Source organism: Sorex fumeus, unplaced genomic scaffold (assembly GCF_029834395.1).
Source record: "Sorex fumeus unplaced genomic scaffold, SorFum_2.1 ptg000081l, whole genome shotgun sequence".
Lineage (NCBI taxonomy): Eukaryota > Metazoa > Chordata > Mammalia > Eulipotyphla > Soricidae > Sorex > Sorex fumeus.
Window position 1 is genome coordinate 14,985,942 of NW_026606138.1, and position 13,044 is coordinate 14,998,985.

Genomic DNA, 13,044 nt, shown 5'->3' on the forward strand with positions numbered 1-13,044 from the left:
ACCTCCGTGGTGCTCAGGGTTCCAGGGCACGCTCAGCAGTATCAGGGACTTCCAGAGCTGTGCTCAGCAGCACGTGGTCTCATGGGTTGAACCTGCACCCACCACGAGCAGGGCTGGTACTTGGGCGTCTGTGCCACCTCTCCCTGTGCCTGCACCCTGCCACACTCACTCACCTTTGAAGGGGGACTGGGCCCGGGTCACCAGGAAGAGCATCTTGCTCTTCTTACTGTGCGACTCCTGCCGGGTGTGGTAGCCCAGAGTGTTGCACTGGCCCTTCCTGCAGTTCAGGCACAGGCCCTGGCTGAAGCTGTCCATGTCACTGCACAGATAGGCCTTGCTTGGTGTATCGCGGTAGAGCAAGGAGTCGATGAAGAGCTGCACGGAACGCTCGTGAGCACACTTGATGGTCTGGGCCAGAGCTGGAACACAGGCCAACGCACATTAGCTCCCTTCCTCCAAGGCCACCCACCCCGAGGTTGCCAAGTTCTCAGCCTGGTGGGCAGCACTGCCAAGGGAGGAGGTGGGGCAGCCCGCAGGGACACCCAAGAGAGGAAGGTGGGCAGCCCACGAGGCCACCCACAGCAGCACACATGACCGCTGAGTCGTGGGCATCCCGGACTGCTTAGAGCACCCGCTGCATGGGTGAGGCCGTAGTTGCGACAGGACCCCCAGCAGACTCAGGAAGCAATGAGGAACTCAAGACTATGGGGCTGGGGAGAGAGGACAGCCTGGATAGCAGCCAACCTGGATTCCATTCCTGATACCCCACATGGTCCGCTGAGTCCCTCCAGGAGTGATCCCTGAGCACAGAGCCAGGGTGTAGACCCCAAATTCCCCAATAAAACAAGCGAAAAACTGCTTTCATGACATAGCGAGGACGGTGGCTGGAGGGCCCCTGTTTGGGGCCTTTCTGCAGGCTCTTCCTCACCAGTCCCTGCACCTGTTTGTTGAGTGACCCTTGAATGGCAGTGGACCTTCACAGTTACATAATCTCTGTGAAAGAGGAAGCCTCGGTTTACCCTTGCTAGATGCTGTGAACTGGAGAGATAGCACAGTGGTACGGCGTTTGCTTTGCGCGCGAGCCGGGTTCAATTCCTCTGCCCCTCTTGGAGAGCCTGGCAAGCTACCAAGAGTATCTCACCCGCATGGCAAAGCCTGGCAAGCTCCCCGTGACGTGTTCAATATGCCAAACACAGTAACAATTCTCACAATGGAGACGTGACTGGGCCCACTCATGCAAATCAATGAACAATGGGAGGTCAGTGCTACAGATGCTGTGAGCAGTCCCCTCATTGGCTAGCCCATTCTACATTTTTGTCTCTTTGCAAATTCCTGGGCTTTTCTGATAAACAGGGAGTTAACAATTATCCATAAAATTCTTCCTCAGAGCTTAGGCTCATGGAAGATTAAGATAATACCAGAGGCAGATGGCCAGAGAGACTCAAACCAGCCCGGCCACCCTGTAGATTCCCTGCATTCTCTGTAGGACCTGACAATTGATAAGAAATGCAAAGGGCCTTTAAGAAGGCCAGCACAAAACTCTTTTAACTTAGTCCTATACTAAGTTCCTCCCAATGTGGGGAGTTTCCTTTTTTCTCTCTTTTACTTTTCAATAAACTTTTCTACTTTCCTAACTCTGAGTATGAGCATATTTATTATTCAATATTTTCATTCTTGAAAATACTGGAGAACCTGGGAATCGCGGATGAACAGAGGCCCACCGCCACCACTTCTATCTCATCTGCATCATTGGGACAATCCGATGCCCAGTGAGGCCGGCCGCTGTATCTGTGTCCCCCCAGTCCTGATGCATCTGTAGTGGGCCTGCACAGGGCTTGCCCAAGAACCCATCAAAAGCGTCCCACTGGAAGGTTTATCTACTGTGGGCTTTGACTTCTGCTTTTGCAGTCTCCAAACGGTAGCCCAGCCCTTCTGGCGCGTGACTCTCCAGGAGTGCTTGAGCGGCTGCCTGTGGTGAAGCAAGACTTGGGCCGGAATTCCCCACAGTGTGAAGGCTCAACCAATTGAGACTCACTTCTCAGCTTTTCGTCACATGTGAGTTTGCCTGCCACGGTGTGGGGACAGTTCAGAGCATCCCCATTCACTGCCAGAACCCCTTTGGTTGGTACTTTGGTTTGGGTTCACGCCCAGTTGCGTTCAGGCTCTGTGCTTTAGGAATCATTCCTGATGGGGTTAAGGGACCCCACGCTTGCCTGGGAGGGGATGGAACCCAGAGGGACAGTGTGCAGGGTGGGTGCCCTACCCTCTGTGCTAGCCTTCCTCCTCTCCCACGATGACTCCCGGAGGTAGCTATAGAGTGAGGAAACAGCCTCCAAGACCTTTGCTCCCTCACTGGGGACGAGGGGAGGAGGGTTTTGGTGTTATCAGGTTATCCCACAGGGCGTTTCTGGGAGGGGTCTGACCAACGGCCCCATAGAGGCTGACCAGCTGAACAGATATCCTTGGCCTCACACTTTGAAGGTTAGTGCAGAAAATCTGCGTCCATATCTAGTCAGAGATGTGTGTGCCAAACACCTCCTCCACCCTTGTGTGTTGCTTGGTAGGGTGTGGGCATGTGCAGGACCAGGGACTGATGATGCAGGTGAAAATTGAGGGGACCTCAGAGGAGAGACTGGGAGCGGTCCCAGGCAGCCTCCTCAGGCCTGGGTGTATGTGTGGGGCTGGCAAGGCTGAGGAGAGTGCAGGTCATTTGAATGAGAGAGTGGAGCGGCATGCTGGTCTCAAAGCTCTGCTTTGCCAGACTGGAACGAGGAGGTGATGGGGCTGGGGTCCAGGTGGGCTAACAGAGGTCTAGCAGCTTTTATTCAGGTCGTGCTTCTGGAGCGATGGGGCCTTAGACCTGCAGAATGTATGACTAGGACTGATTATTCTGTGTTTGTTTATGGGCCATACCTGCAAGTGCTCAGTGCTTACTCCTAGATCTATGCTCAAGGATCACTCCTGGCCGACTCAAGGGATCCTGTGGGGTGGCTGAGATTAAATCCAGGTTGGCCATGTGCAAAGCAAGTGCCACTGCACTATCTCTCCAGACTCAGGCTTCTGTTTTTGTCCTGAACCCAGTGCATGCTGTCGGTGTGCATGGGGATATTTTGGCTTCAGAAAAGAGGGAAGTGTAGGTCACACCCCAGACTCTGCCTTGCAAAGTCTTTCAGACCAAAGAAGAGGGCATCACAGGGTATCTGTGCGGCTGAACTTCACAGGGCAGAGCCTCAGCCCCATCCTACAGATTCAGAGGGTTCTAGCTCACTTGGGTGGAGGCTTATTTGTACTTAGGGTGAGGCTCAGAGTCATTAAGCCAGGCTCTGGGAAGAATGTCTTCCTAGGCCCAGATTAAAGCAACACCCTCCTTGCCCTGGAAGCTGCTGGAAGCACCAGGACCCAACTTTCTAAAGAGTCCACCCAAGAAAGGACTGACTTGGGGACATTGGGTGGGTTAAGAACTGGGGAGCAGGGGCCAGAGCCACAACACAGCAGGAAGGTTGCTTGCCTTGCACATGGCTGACCAGGGTTCCATTCCCGGCATCCCATAGAGTCCTCTGAGCTCCACCAGGAATAATTCCTGAGCGAAGAGCTGTGAGCATTGCCAAATGTGTCCCCCAAACCAAAAAAAGCCAACAAACAAACAAAAAGAAGTGGGGGAACCTTGGTGCTCCCTTCAGCTCAGCCTCGGAGCCTGAGTTCCCAGGAATTCCCATCACGGGGGTGTGGTGGAGAGCAACAGCCCTTCCTCTCTCCCACAGGCCATCTCCCTAGGTGGGCGCACCCTGGCCCGTTGTCCATGCCAGCATGAGAAGCTCAGTCCGAGGGCTCACCGTTCAAGCCGTGGTTGGCAATGTGCTTGTAGAGCTCAAGAAAATGGCACCCTGGCTGGAAGGAGCCCCCGTTGGGGTAGTAGTCATAGTGGCCTACGGGCTGTTTGATCCCCACGCTCAGGCCCATGTGCTCCCTCGTGAAGGTGTGGATGGCATCCACAAATTTGGCATCATCTGGCGAAAGGCGGTCACTGGGAGACGTGCCTTCAAACATAGGGCCGGCAGGGTCCAGGCCTGTGAGGAGAGAGGGGACAGAATAGAAGCAGGCAAAGGCTGGAGGTAGTGAAGATGTGTTATAGATGTAATATATATATATATATATATATATATACACATATACATATATTTATTTATTGTTGAGTACCATACTCAGTAATGTTCAGGGCTTTCTCCTGGCTCTGAGCTCAGGGATCATTTCTGGCAGGCTCAGGGAACCATGGGGATGTCAGGAACCAAACTCATGTCCAATCATGCAAGACATAGGCCCTATCTGCTGTACTATTTCTCTGAAGAGTTTTGTTTTATTTTTGGGCCACCCAAAGATGCTTAGGATTTACTCCTGGCTCTGCACTCAGGAATCACTGCTTGCGGTGAGCCATGTGGGATGCCAGGGATCAGATTGGGTCAGGCATGTGCAAGGCATGTGCCCTACCAGCTGCACTATTGCTCTGCTCCCTTCTCCAAAGTTGTTTAATGTTATCACGCACTCATGAGTTAGAGGGAAGGAAAAAAATCCTGGACGTCATCTTTCTCTAGAAAAATTTTGCCATAACCTTTTCTCAGCAAAACCAAAGTCATTTATAGTGCTGGAAATGATTAGGCATTATCTCTGAGGCTGCAGGAGCCATGCAGCTAGAGAAATACGGTTAGGAGGGGGCGCTTGATTTATTTAAGCAAATCAATTTTAAGTGCCCTTCCAGCTCCTTCCGAGAGTGTCTGCATACCCAGACCAACAGCGCTGCCTGCCAGGGACTCACCTACTCACCAGAGCACGTGTCCATCTGGCTGACAGTGTCCACAGTGTCCACCCACAGCCGGCCTTTCTGCCACACACATGTCATGTCACTAGCATGTGCAGAACAGCCTCTGGATGTTGCTGTCCCAGGGTGAAACACTGCCTGCAAACGGGGCTCCTCTAAGCCCCAGGGATCTCAGGGATCTCAGGGATCATTCCTGGTGGGACTTTGGGGCACCCTGGGCAGGGCAAGGCATAGAACCCAGGTTTGTCACGTGCACACCAAGTGCCCTCGCTCTAAGTCGTCTTTCCCGCTCTAAAGTGTTCTTACTTGATCAGAGTAAAGGACACAATGATGTTCTTCTTTAATTTTCTTTGAATTGCTTTAGCCCCTGATATGGTGCTTTAGCTTGCTGGGTAGTTGATTGGTTGGTTTGTGTTTGGATTTTTCACTTTTTCCAGTGAAATCCAGGGATTGAACCTGCAGCTTCACACACGCAAGGTGGCAGCTGTGCTGATCAGGCATATTCCTGGTCCTGGACTCTAGGTCTGGAAGGACTAGGAGGTTTTGGATGCTGCTGGAGGCCTGGCTGAGTGACCCTGGCTCTTCCCTAGGAAGGTGGGGAGCCTCAGGGATCCTCCACTGAAAGGCTCTGCCGGGCCCCTCACTCTGCCCCTGAGGCTTGACTGGGGAACCATCTGGTCACTGTGTCTTCAAAGGTTCCTCGAAGGAGTGAGGGGGGCTGAAGCTCAGGACCACTTCCAAGCATCACACTGCCCCCACGTCCCCAACCACAGGAGTCCCAAGGAGGAGCCAAGGGCCTGCGGCAGATATGGTAGGAATTGCTGGGTTTTCTAACTTCTCTTTAGAATCTCTTTAGAATCTTGGTTTGGGCCAGCCAAAGGGATAGTATAAAGGGCGGGGCTGACTTGGGTTCCGTCCCCGGTAGTTACCACATCCAGTCCCCTAAACCCCACCAGTAGTGATCCCTGCATGCAGAGCCAGGATGAAGTCCTGGGCATTGCTGGATGTGCCTCCAAACGAAAACCAAACAAAAACCAACACAAAACCATAGGTTTCAAAACATATTTTCGGCTGATAGCACAGTGGGTAGAGCGCTTGCCTTGCATGTGGCCGATCTGGTTTCAATCCTCAGCATCCCATGTAGTCCCTGAGCATGACCAGGAATAATTTCCGAGTGCAGAGCCAGGAGTAACCCCGAGCATTGCCTGGTGTGGTCCCCAAATAAAACAAATAACCAACATAGAGGAACAATGGAAACACCCTGTTGCTTGAGCGCAGAGTGAGGGAGGCCTAGCTGCTTGCTTCAGGAAAGGCCATCACAGAGGCTGGTGTGTGCTGCCTTTTCTCCTCACGGCAGTGCCATGTCTGAGATGGAGCTGGGTCCCCGCATGTCCCACGGAGCCCCAAGGAAGCAGGGCGGAGCCTGGGGTGGGGGAGGGCAGTGTCCACGGGAGGTGCCCGCGGCTGGTGGTTACCTGTGATTCTCCCAATCTTGTGTTTGCTGCCCAGGTAACTGCCAGCGAACCCTGAGACGTGAGCGCCCAGGCTGTACCCGACCAGATGCACCTTGTTCGGGGAGAACTGAAGCGTGTCCTGGAAGACAGTGGGGCTGGTCGTGGGGGAGGGCCGGGAGACCTTTGGGAGGCAGCTTGTCGGGGCACCCCCCTCCCTAGAACTGTTCTTGGTGCCTGATTTCAAATGAGGGGCCTGTTCCCTACTCCCGCTCAACCTCCCCCTGCCAGGTCCTCTCCCTCCCTCCGGAGACTAAGCTCCCTCGACTTAAGCCTGCTACCTCTCACCCCATCTTCTGCTTCTGTCTTCACCTAGACATCAGGGCCTGAGCAGGGGTCCCCTTCATGGAGGCAGGGAGCGGGAGGGTTTCTAGGGTCTGTCTGGATCTAAGGGGTGAGCAACGGGGCAGGAGGAGGAGAGGGTGACTCTGCACTACAGGGTTCAAGAAAACATGCGAGGGGGCCCGGGGTTCCTGTGCGCCCCTCCCCCTCCCCCCCCTTAGCAGACCTGGGTCCCCTGTCGGGAATGCTTTGGAGACCAGCTTAGTTCATTTTTCCTGTTTGTTTTGGGGCTACACCCAGAGGTGCTGAGGGCACCTTAGGTGCTGAGGGTGGGGGTAAACCTGGGCCTCTTCTGTGCAAACCCGTGCGCCAGTGACTGCGTAGGAGCCCAGCGTGGGAGGGCCGAGGGGTGAACCCAGCCTCCCCACGCCCTGCACCCTCTCCCGGGTGCTGGCAGTTCAGTCGTTTCTGTTGGTTTGATTGTTTTTTGGGCTACCCCAAGCGGATTGAACCGCGCTCAGCGCCCAGGACGGCCGGGACGCTCACCTCGAGCCAGCGCACCAGGGCGGCCACCTCCTGGCCCACGAGGCGCGTGTTGCGCACGGCCAGGGCGTAGTGGTTGTGGGCCAGGCTGATCCAGTCTGCCAGCGCCACGTTCACGGGCTGGGCAGGTCCCGTCTTGAGCGCGGCCACCATCTGCCAGATCCAGCTCTCCAGGAAGCCGTCCACCTGCGGGCGGGCGGGCGCGGCGGTCAGCGGGCAGGGAGGGGCGGGCAGCGCCGGCGAGCTGCTCTCTCGCCCTACTCACCTCTTCCTCTTCGCCAACTCGGGGGTAGGGCTGCGTCCTTCTCTCTATGAGAAAGGGCTTAAAAAGCAGGTTGCCCATCTCAGAACTTGGACTCTTTCCAGCCAGACCCTTTTTGTTGGGTGGTCGGGGGCTGTCTTGTTCACTGGGGAGGATTAGCAGCACCCCGACTTCCAAACACTGATGCTTAGGGGCACCCCGTCCCACCACCTCTTCCATGGTAGGGGCGAAACTGTCTCCAGCTTGGCTGAATGTTCCTAAGGACCTCCCGCACCCCCCAAGCCCACCTCCCCCCTGAGACCCCTCTTTGTATTTCCCTCATTAAGGCTTTCCAAAGGGTGCCTTCTCCAGGAAGCCTGCCCAGCTACCTCCCCCAGGAAGCCTGCCTGCCACCTTCTCCAGGAAACCTGCCCTGCCCTCTGGCACCAGGAGCTAGAAAAGAAGCAGCGAGAGGAAGATGCGAGTGAGGAATCTGCCCTGGTTGGGCAGTTGGCATGGGAGCAAGAACTGGAGAGGGGACACATCTGGGTGGGCAATCGAGGCTTCCTTAGGAGGACAAGGTGGTGCTGATGGCGGTGCTGGTGTGTATGGGGTCAGGGGGCATGCAGGAGTAAGGTCAGGAGAGGGAGCTAGAGGCAGGGGTACTGGGCAGGGTGCGAGGGGCTGGCCTCACACCAGAGGGCACTTCCATATTACACAAATGCCCGAGGGCCGTGAAGTGGGTGCGCCCATGGGGTTGAGCTGGACTCCCCTGGTCCCCATCTCTATGCCCCGACTGCTCATCCGGCAAAGGTGATGATGTTGGGAGCCCCACCTGGCTGGGAGGGCGACGCTGGGAGTCCACAGAGCCCCAAGAACCACACTAGGAATGGGGGCAGTGGGGGAGGGTCTCTCAGTGATCACAGAGACTGTGGGAGATTCCTTGTCCCCAAGGTGGGGCTATGGTGGGTGGGAGAGATTGCACCTCAATAAAGTTTTTGCTCGATTTGCTCGAGTGGGCCCAGTAACGTCTCCATTGGAGACTTTGTTGTTACTGTGTCTGGCATATCGAATACTCTCGGTAGCTTGCCGGGCTCTCCGAGAGGGGCGGAGGAATCGAACTTGGGTCGGCCATGTTGGCTGCGTGCAAGGCAAACGCCCTACCCGCTGAGTTATCTCTGAAAAACCAATCTGCTCTTTGACCCTTTGTGTATAGACTTTACATGTGCTATCTGAAACAGAGATGTGATGGCTGCGCTCTAGCTGCCTTTCTGCACCATGAGGAGGGGGCCCCCCCCACCCCCACCCCCATCCCCCCACCCTCTCCACCTCTCCAGATACCAGAGAGTGACATGCAACCAAGCTGAGTCCTCAAGGGCCTCAGGGCCTTGCCTCCATGCTCCTCACAGGAGCCTTTCTGGCAGAATGAGCTGGACAGATGTAGGAGGGTCAAGCAAAGACTGAGCCCGAGGCTCTGACTCCTTCATTCTCTGCTAGGGAGGGAGGCAGGGAATAGTTAGGTGCATTATCTTTGGTTACAAATTAACCAAATGTTTGCAAGGGGGTTGGGCCACTCCCTACAGTGCTCCAGGATATTCCTGGCTCTGTGCTCAGGGGTCACTCTTGACAATGCTCAGGGGACCAGATGGGGTGTTGGGAACCAACTGTGCTATGGGAACAGCTTAGATTTCACAGCTCTAGATTCTTTTGTGAAATGGAAAACTAGCTGTTGTTTCATTCAAACCACTTCTCAGTGGGGTTTCTGTTTGCTGCTGACTTGAGCCTTGGTGGATGGTCCTTGGCTTCCCGCCTCCCAGAGAGCAAGGTCTGCTTTGGGCCTCCCTGTGCCCCGTGGCCTTTTGGAGTCTTTTGTGGAGATAACAGGCGCTCCCTGCACTGCTTACTCATGCAACCAAACAACCAAGGAGTGAATGTTCGGGGAAGAAGCACTTGGGGAACGAGATGCGCTTTGCATGAAGCTTTATCACTGGCTCTCTCCTGGTTAAAGCAGAACAGCTCGGGAGAAAGAAAGGGAGAGAGAGAGAGAGGAACGGGCGAGCCTCCGTCTCCTACCGACCAGCCGTGGATGATCATCACCAAGGGGCGTGAGGTGTTGAAGCCACACTGGCGCAGTGTGTCCGGGGCATGGAGCCGGATCTGACAGCCTGCCTCCTCCTCCCCCGGGAAGAGCAGGAATCGAGTCGTCGTCTCCCGCAGCACTGTCTTGGCCTTGACAGCTGCAGGCCGTCTTCCCGGTGGCTCTGGAATAGACAGTTGGGGAGGGTGCTTAGCTCGGTGTCTAGCCCTGGGATAGCCCAGGGTGTTCCGAGAGCACTGGGCAGGGTCATGCTGAGATGTCAAAGTCAGAGCTTTGCCCCCGCAACCCTCACAGGAGCAATTCTGGCAGAAGGAGCTGGAGATGATGGATGGACATAGGAAGGAGACTGGACGGACGGATTCTGGCTGAGACTGGCCCTGAGTCTTTGACTCCTTCACTCTCTTCCTTCTCAGCTCAGGGGGCAGGGGTCAGCTGGGTGTTTTCGTTTAATTTTGGCTACTGATTAAGGATATTTGGAAGAGGGGTTGGCCCTCACCTGCAGTACTCCGGAGCTACTCCTGGCTCTATGCTCAGGGCTCTCTCCTGATAATACTCAGGGGACTATCTGGGGTGTTGAAGATCAAACACCCAAGCAATGGCCCCTGTGCTATCTCTCTGCCTAAGTCTCTTCGGATCTATAGACACACCTTGATGTGCAGCCTTGCACAAACCAGGGAGGGTTAGGGTGGGGATCAACATGGAGGGAGTGAGGGGGCCTAGGGTGCACAGGGGTTCAGGGACGGGTCCCCAGGGGGGCAGGTGCTGACTCTGACCCTGAAGGATGAAAGAGTTGGTGTGTGCATGTGTGTGAGTATACATGTATATGTGAGTGTGTGGATGAACGAGTGTCAGAGTGCATGCATTGTGTAAGGGGATGTATCAGTGCGTATGTAGGAGTGTGTTTACATGTATGTGAATATGAGTATGTGTGTGTACGTGTGAGTATATGTTTACATGTGTGACTGTGTGTAAGTATGTGTGAGAGGGTGTGTGTGTCTGATGAGTATGTGTATATGTATGTGAGTGTGTATATGTGTGTGAGGTGAGTATGTGTGTACATGGATATAAGTAGGTGAGCACGTGTGAGTGTAGATGTGTGATGAGTATTCATGTGTGTACTTGTGTGTTTGTGTGTATGTGATGAGTATGTGTGTATTGCATGTGTGCGCGCTTGCATGTGCATGTGTACTTGTGTTGGGAGGATGGGGGTGGGGGGTCAGAGCTCACTGAGTTCAGGCACAGGACAGGGCTCAGAGACTGGGATAGTTAAGCACTAGGATAGCCCAGAGGGCCTGGAGATCAGAGGGGACCCGGGGAGTCTTCCCCAGACTGCAGCCTGGTGGAACCTGGGTAAAAATGATCTTTACTATTCCTCTTCTGGTTCTTCTTCCTGGATGTCTTCTGGCTTGTCTCTGTGGGGAACTCTCTGACCCTGAGCCACTGTGGTGGCACATGGGGAGTCGCCACATCTGCGACATTCCAGGCTCTGGTCAGGGTCAGCGGACTGAAGAGGTGCCTCTCTTGTAGGCCTGCCCTCAGGGCCAGAACGGGGCAGAAGGTGCCAACCCAGAGCCCTCCCCCACTCTGCCGCAGCTGCTCTGCTGAGGCTGAATGCCCTGGAGGGGAGTCCCCACTGCACCCAAGATGGTTTGCATTGCTCAGGCGGCCTGGGGACCCCTGCAGCCCACCTGCTGAGTGTCCCAATCTTTTGAAGCACAAAGTCATTCTGGCGTCTCTCAAATAACAAGTTTTGGGTGTTTTTGGTTTCAGGGAACAAAGATGATGAACCCGTGAAGTACAAGGAGAGGTATTAATAAAACCAATTTTCCTACCCAAAGGTTATTAATTCGAAAGGTTATTAATTCTCAGAAAAGGGCAATGATTTTTTCACTATAAATGACAGATGGAATGCTTTGTATTTTATTAAAAGAACATGTGCAAGAGAATCTGAATAGCTTCTCTGTTATTAAAGAAAAATCCCACTGCCCAGTTTGGCCACCCTGAGCTTAAAGTCCCCCTTAATGTAGACATGGTGGGGCCTGGAGGGGAGTCCCCACTGCACCCAAGATTGTTTGCATTGCTCTGCTATGGGTCTGAGTGAGAAACTGAGTCCTGTGCACAGGCCGTGGGACCTGGAGTTGGGGCATGTGCTGCTTCCTCCACCAAACTGAACCATGAGCATAGAGCAGAGTGGTGCCCAATATGTGCTCTGGGAAAGACCCATGTGGTCTTCCATGGGTTGAGGTCTAGGTCAAGGGATAGCATTTGATATCAGCCACTGTGCACAAGAGGATAAATGTAACTAATTTTCTTTTCTTCAGGGACAAATTGCTACAGGGCTGTAGACATGTGTGCTGAGAGCATCAGGTGAGCTAAAATAACTAGGAACCCAACCCTCTCCTCCCTTGCTTTGGGGCTTAGAGAAAGTGGCGTTTGTCAGGAACTCAGAAGAACACCTGGCACCCATGAGCTTCTCCACTAGAGTGAGTGTCATTAGAGAAAGTGGGGGTTGCACACCCCGCATTTTGTGTCTGTCATCTGTGAAATCCTGTTTATTCTGGGGAAATTCATCGCAGTTGCCTTCACAGGACCAATTTTGTCTTTTGTGCCTTGACTCCAGAGTTCCTGGGAGAGCAGGTGCTGACTCGGGGCCAGGGGCTGCAAGTCTATTCAGATAAGTCCTCTGGGAAAGAGCTATTATCTGGAGAAGGTCACAAACCACATAACAGGACCCACCTCTCCTTTCCTCCTTGGGGCTTGGCTTGCTTGAGCATCTGTATGAATGTATATATATATATCCTTCCTTCCTTCCTTCCTTCCTTCCTTCCTTCCTTCCTTCCTTCCTTTCTTCCATCTTCCCCTCCTCTTTCAATTAAAATCAATATAGAATCTGGCTGCTGTAGGTAGAGGAGTGCCCAGTTCACCCTAGGTGGAGGTTTTGGCGATGCTATCAAGATAAGATGAGTTATCAGTTGAGTTTAGAAGGATGGTGTGTGTGTGTGTGTGTGTGTGTGTATGTGTGCGTATGTGTGTGCATGGACACACAATTGTGTGGTGCTAGGGCTTGAATTTAGGGCCTCATAATGCAAGGCAAGTGCTCTATCATTGAGTTATATCACTGGCCAGGATGAGTCTCTCAAAGGTCAGATCTAAAAGGAATTGTTGAAAATGAGGCTCTGGTGGCTAAGAAACATCTGGAGAAGGGCACAGGCTGGGAGGGTTACTCTGGGGCCAAGGGCAGAATTCTCTGGGGGCAACTCCAGGAGATAGATAAAGCATCAGGATGGGATGGTTTAGCAGGACAGTGGACTTTAGCTCTCTGAAACCCATGGATGAAACTGGGCTGAAGAGGAAAGAGGAGAGAACTAGAAAGTCACCAAGCTTAAAAGGTTAATGGCCTAAAATTTAGCTCACGAGCTGATCATCTGAGTTGCTGATGGACCTCAGTCCTTGTTCTCTGCTTTCCACGGGCTGGGTCAGGAGACAAACAGGAGGCTTTCAGAAACCCTGTCTGGGCTCTGGAGTTGGAGGGTTCCCTCAAGGCAACTCTAAGGAA

The 13,044-nt window shown here is 53.8% G+C and overlaps 1 protein-coding gene across 2 annotated transcripts in view; it reads right to left on the bottom strand.

Annotated features, from left to right (window-relative positions):
• LIPC (lipase C, hepatic type) overlaps positions 1-13,044 on the bottom strand; it is a 131,529-nt gene that overhangs the window by 15,652 nt on the left and 102,833 nt on the right. Inside the window, exons 3-8 of one of the 2 annotated variants that reach the window (XM_056130843.1) lie at positions 9,464-9,651; positions 7,415-7,471; positions 7,153-7,335; positions 6,289-6,406; positions 3,834-4,067; positions 174-419 (exon numbers count right to left, since the gene is read on the bottom strand). In XM_056130843.1, coding sequence (XP_055986818.1) covers positions 174-419; positions 3,834-4,067; positions 6,289-6,406; positions 7,153-7,335; positions 7,415-7,471; positions 9,464-9,651 — 1,026 coding nt within the window. The remainder of the gene's footprint in view (positions 1-173; positions 420-3,833; positions 4,068-6,288; positions 6,407-7,152; positions 7,336-7,414; positions 7,472-9,463; positions 9,652-13,044) is intronic. The other variant, XM_056130844.1, reaches the window with a different exon arrangement.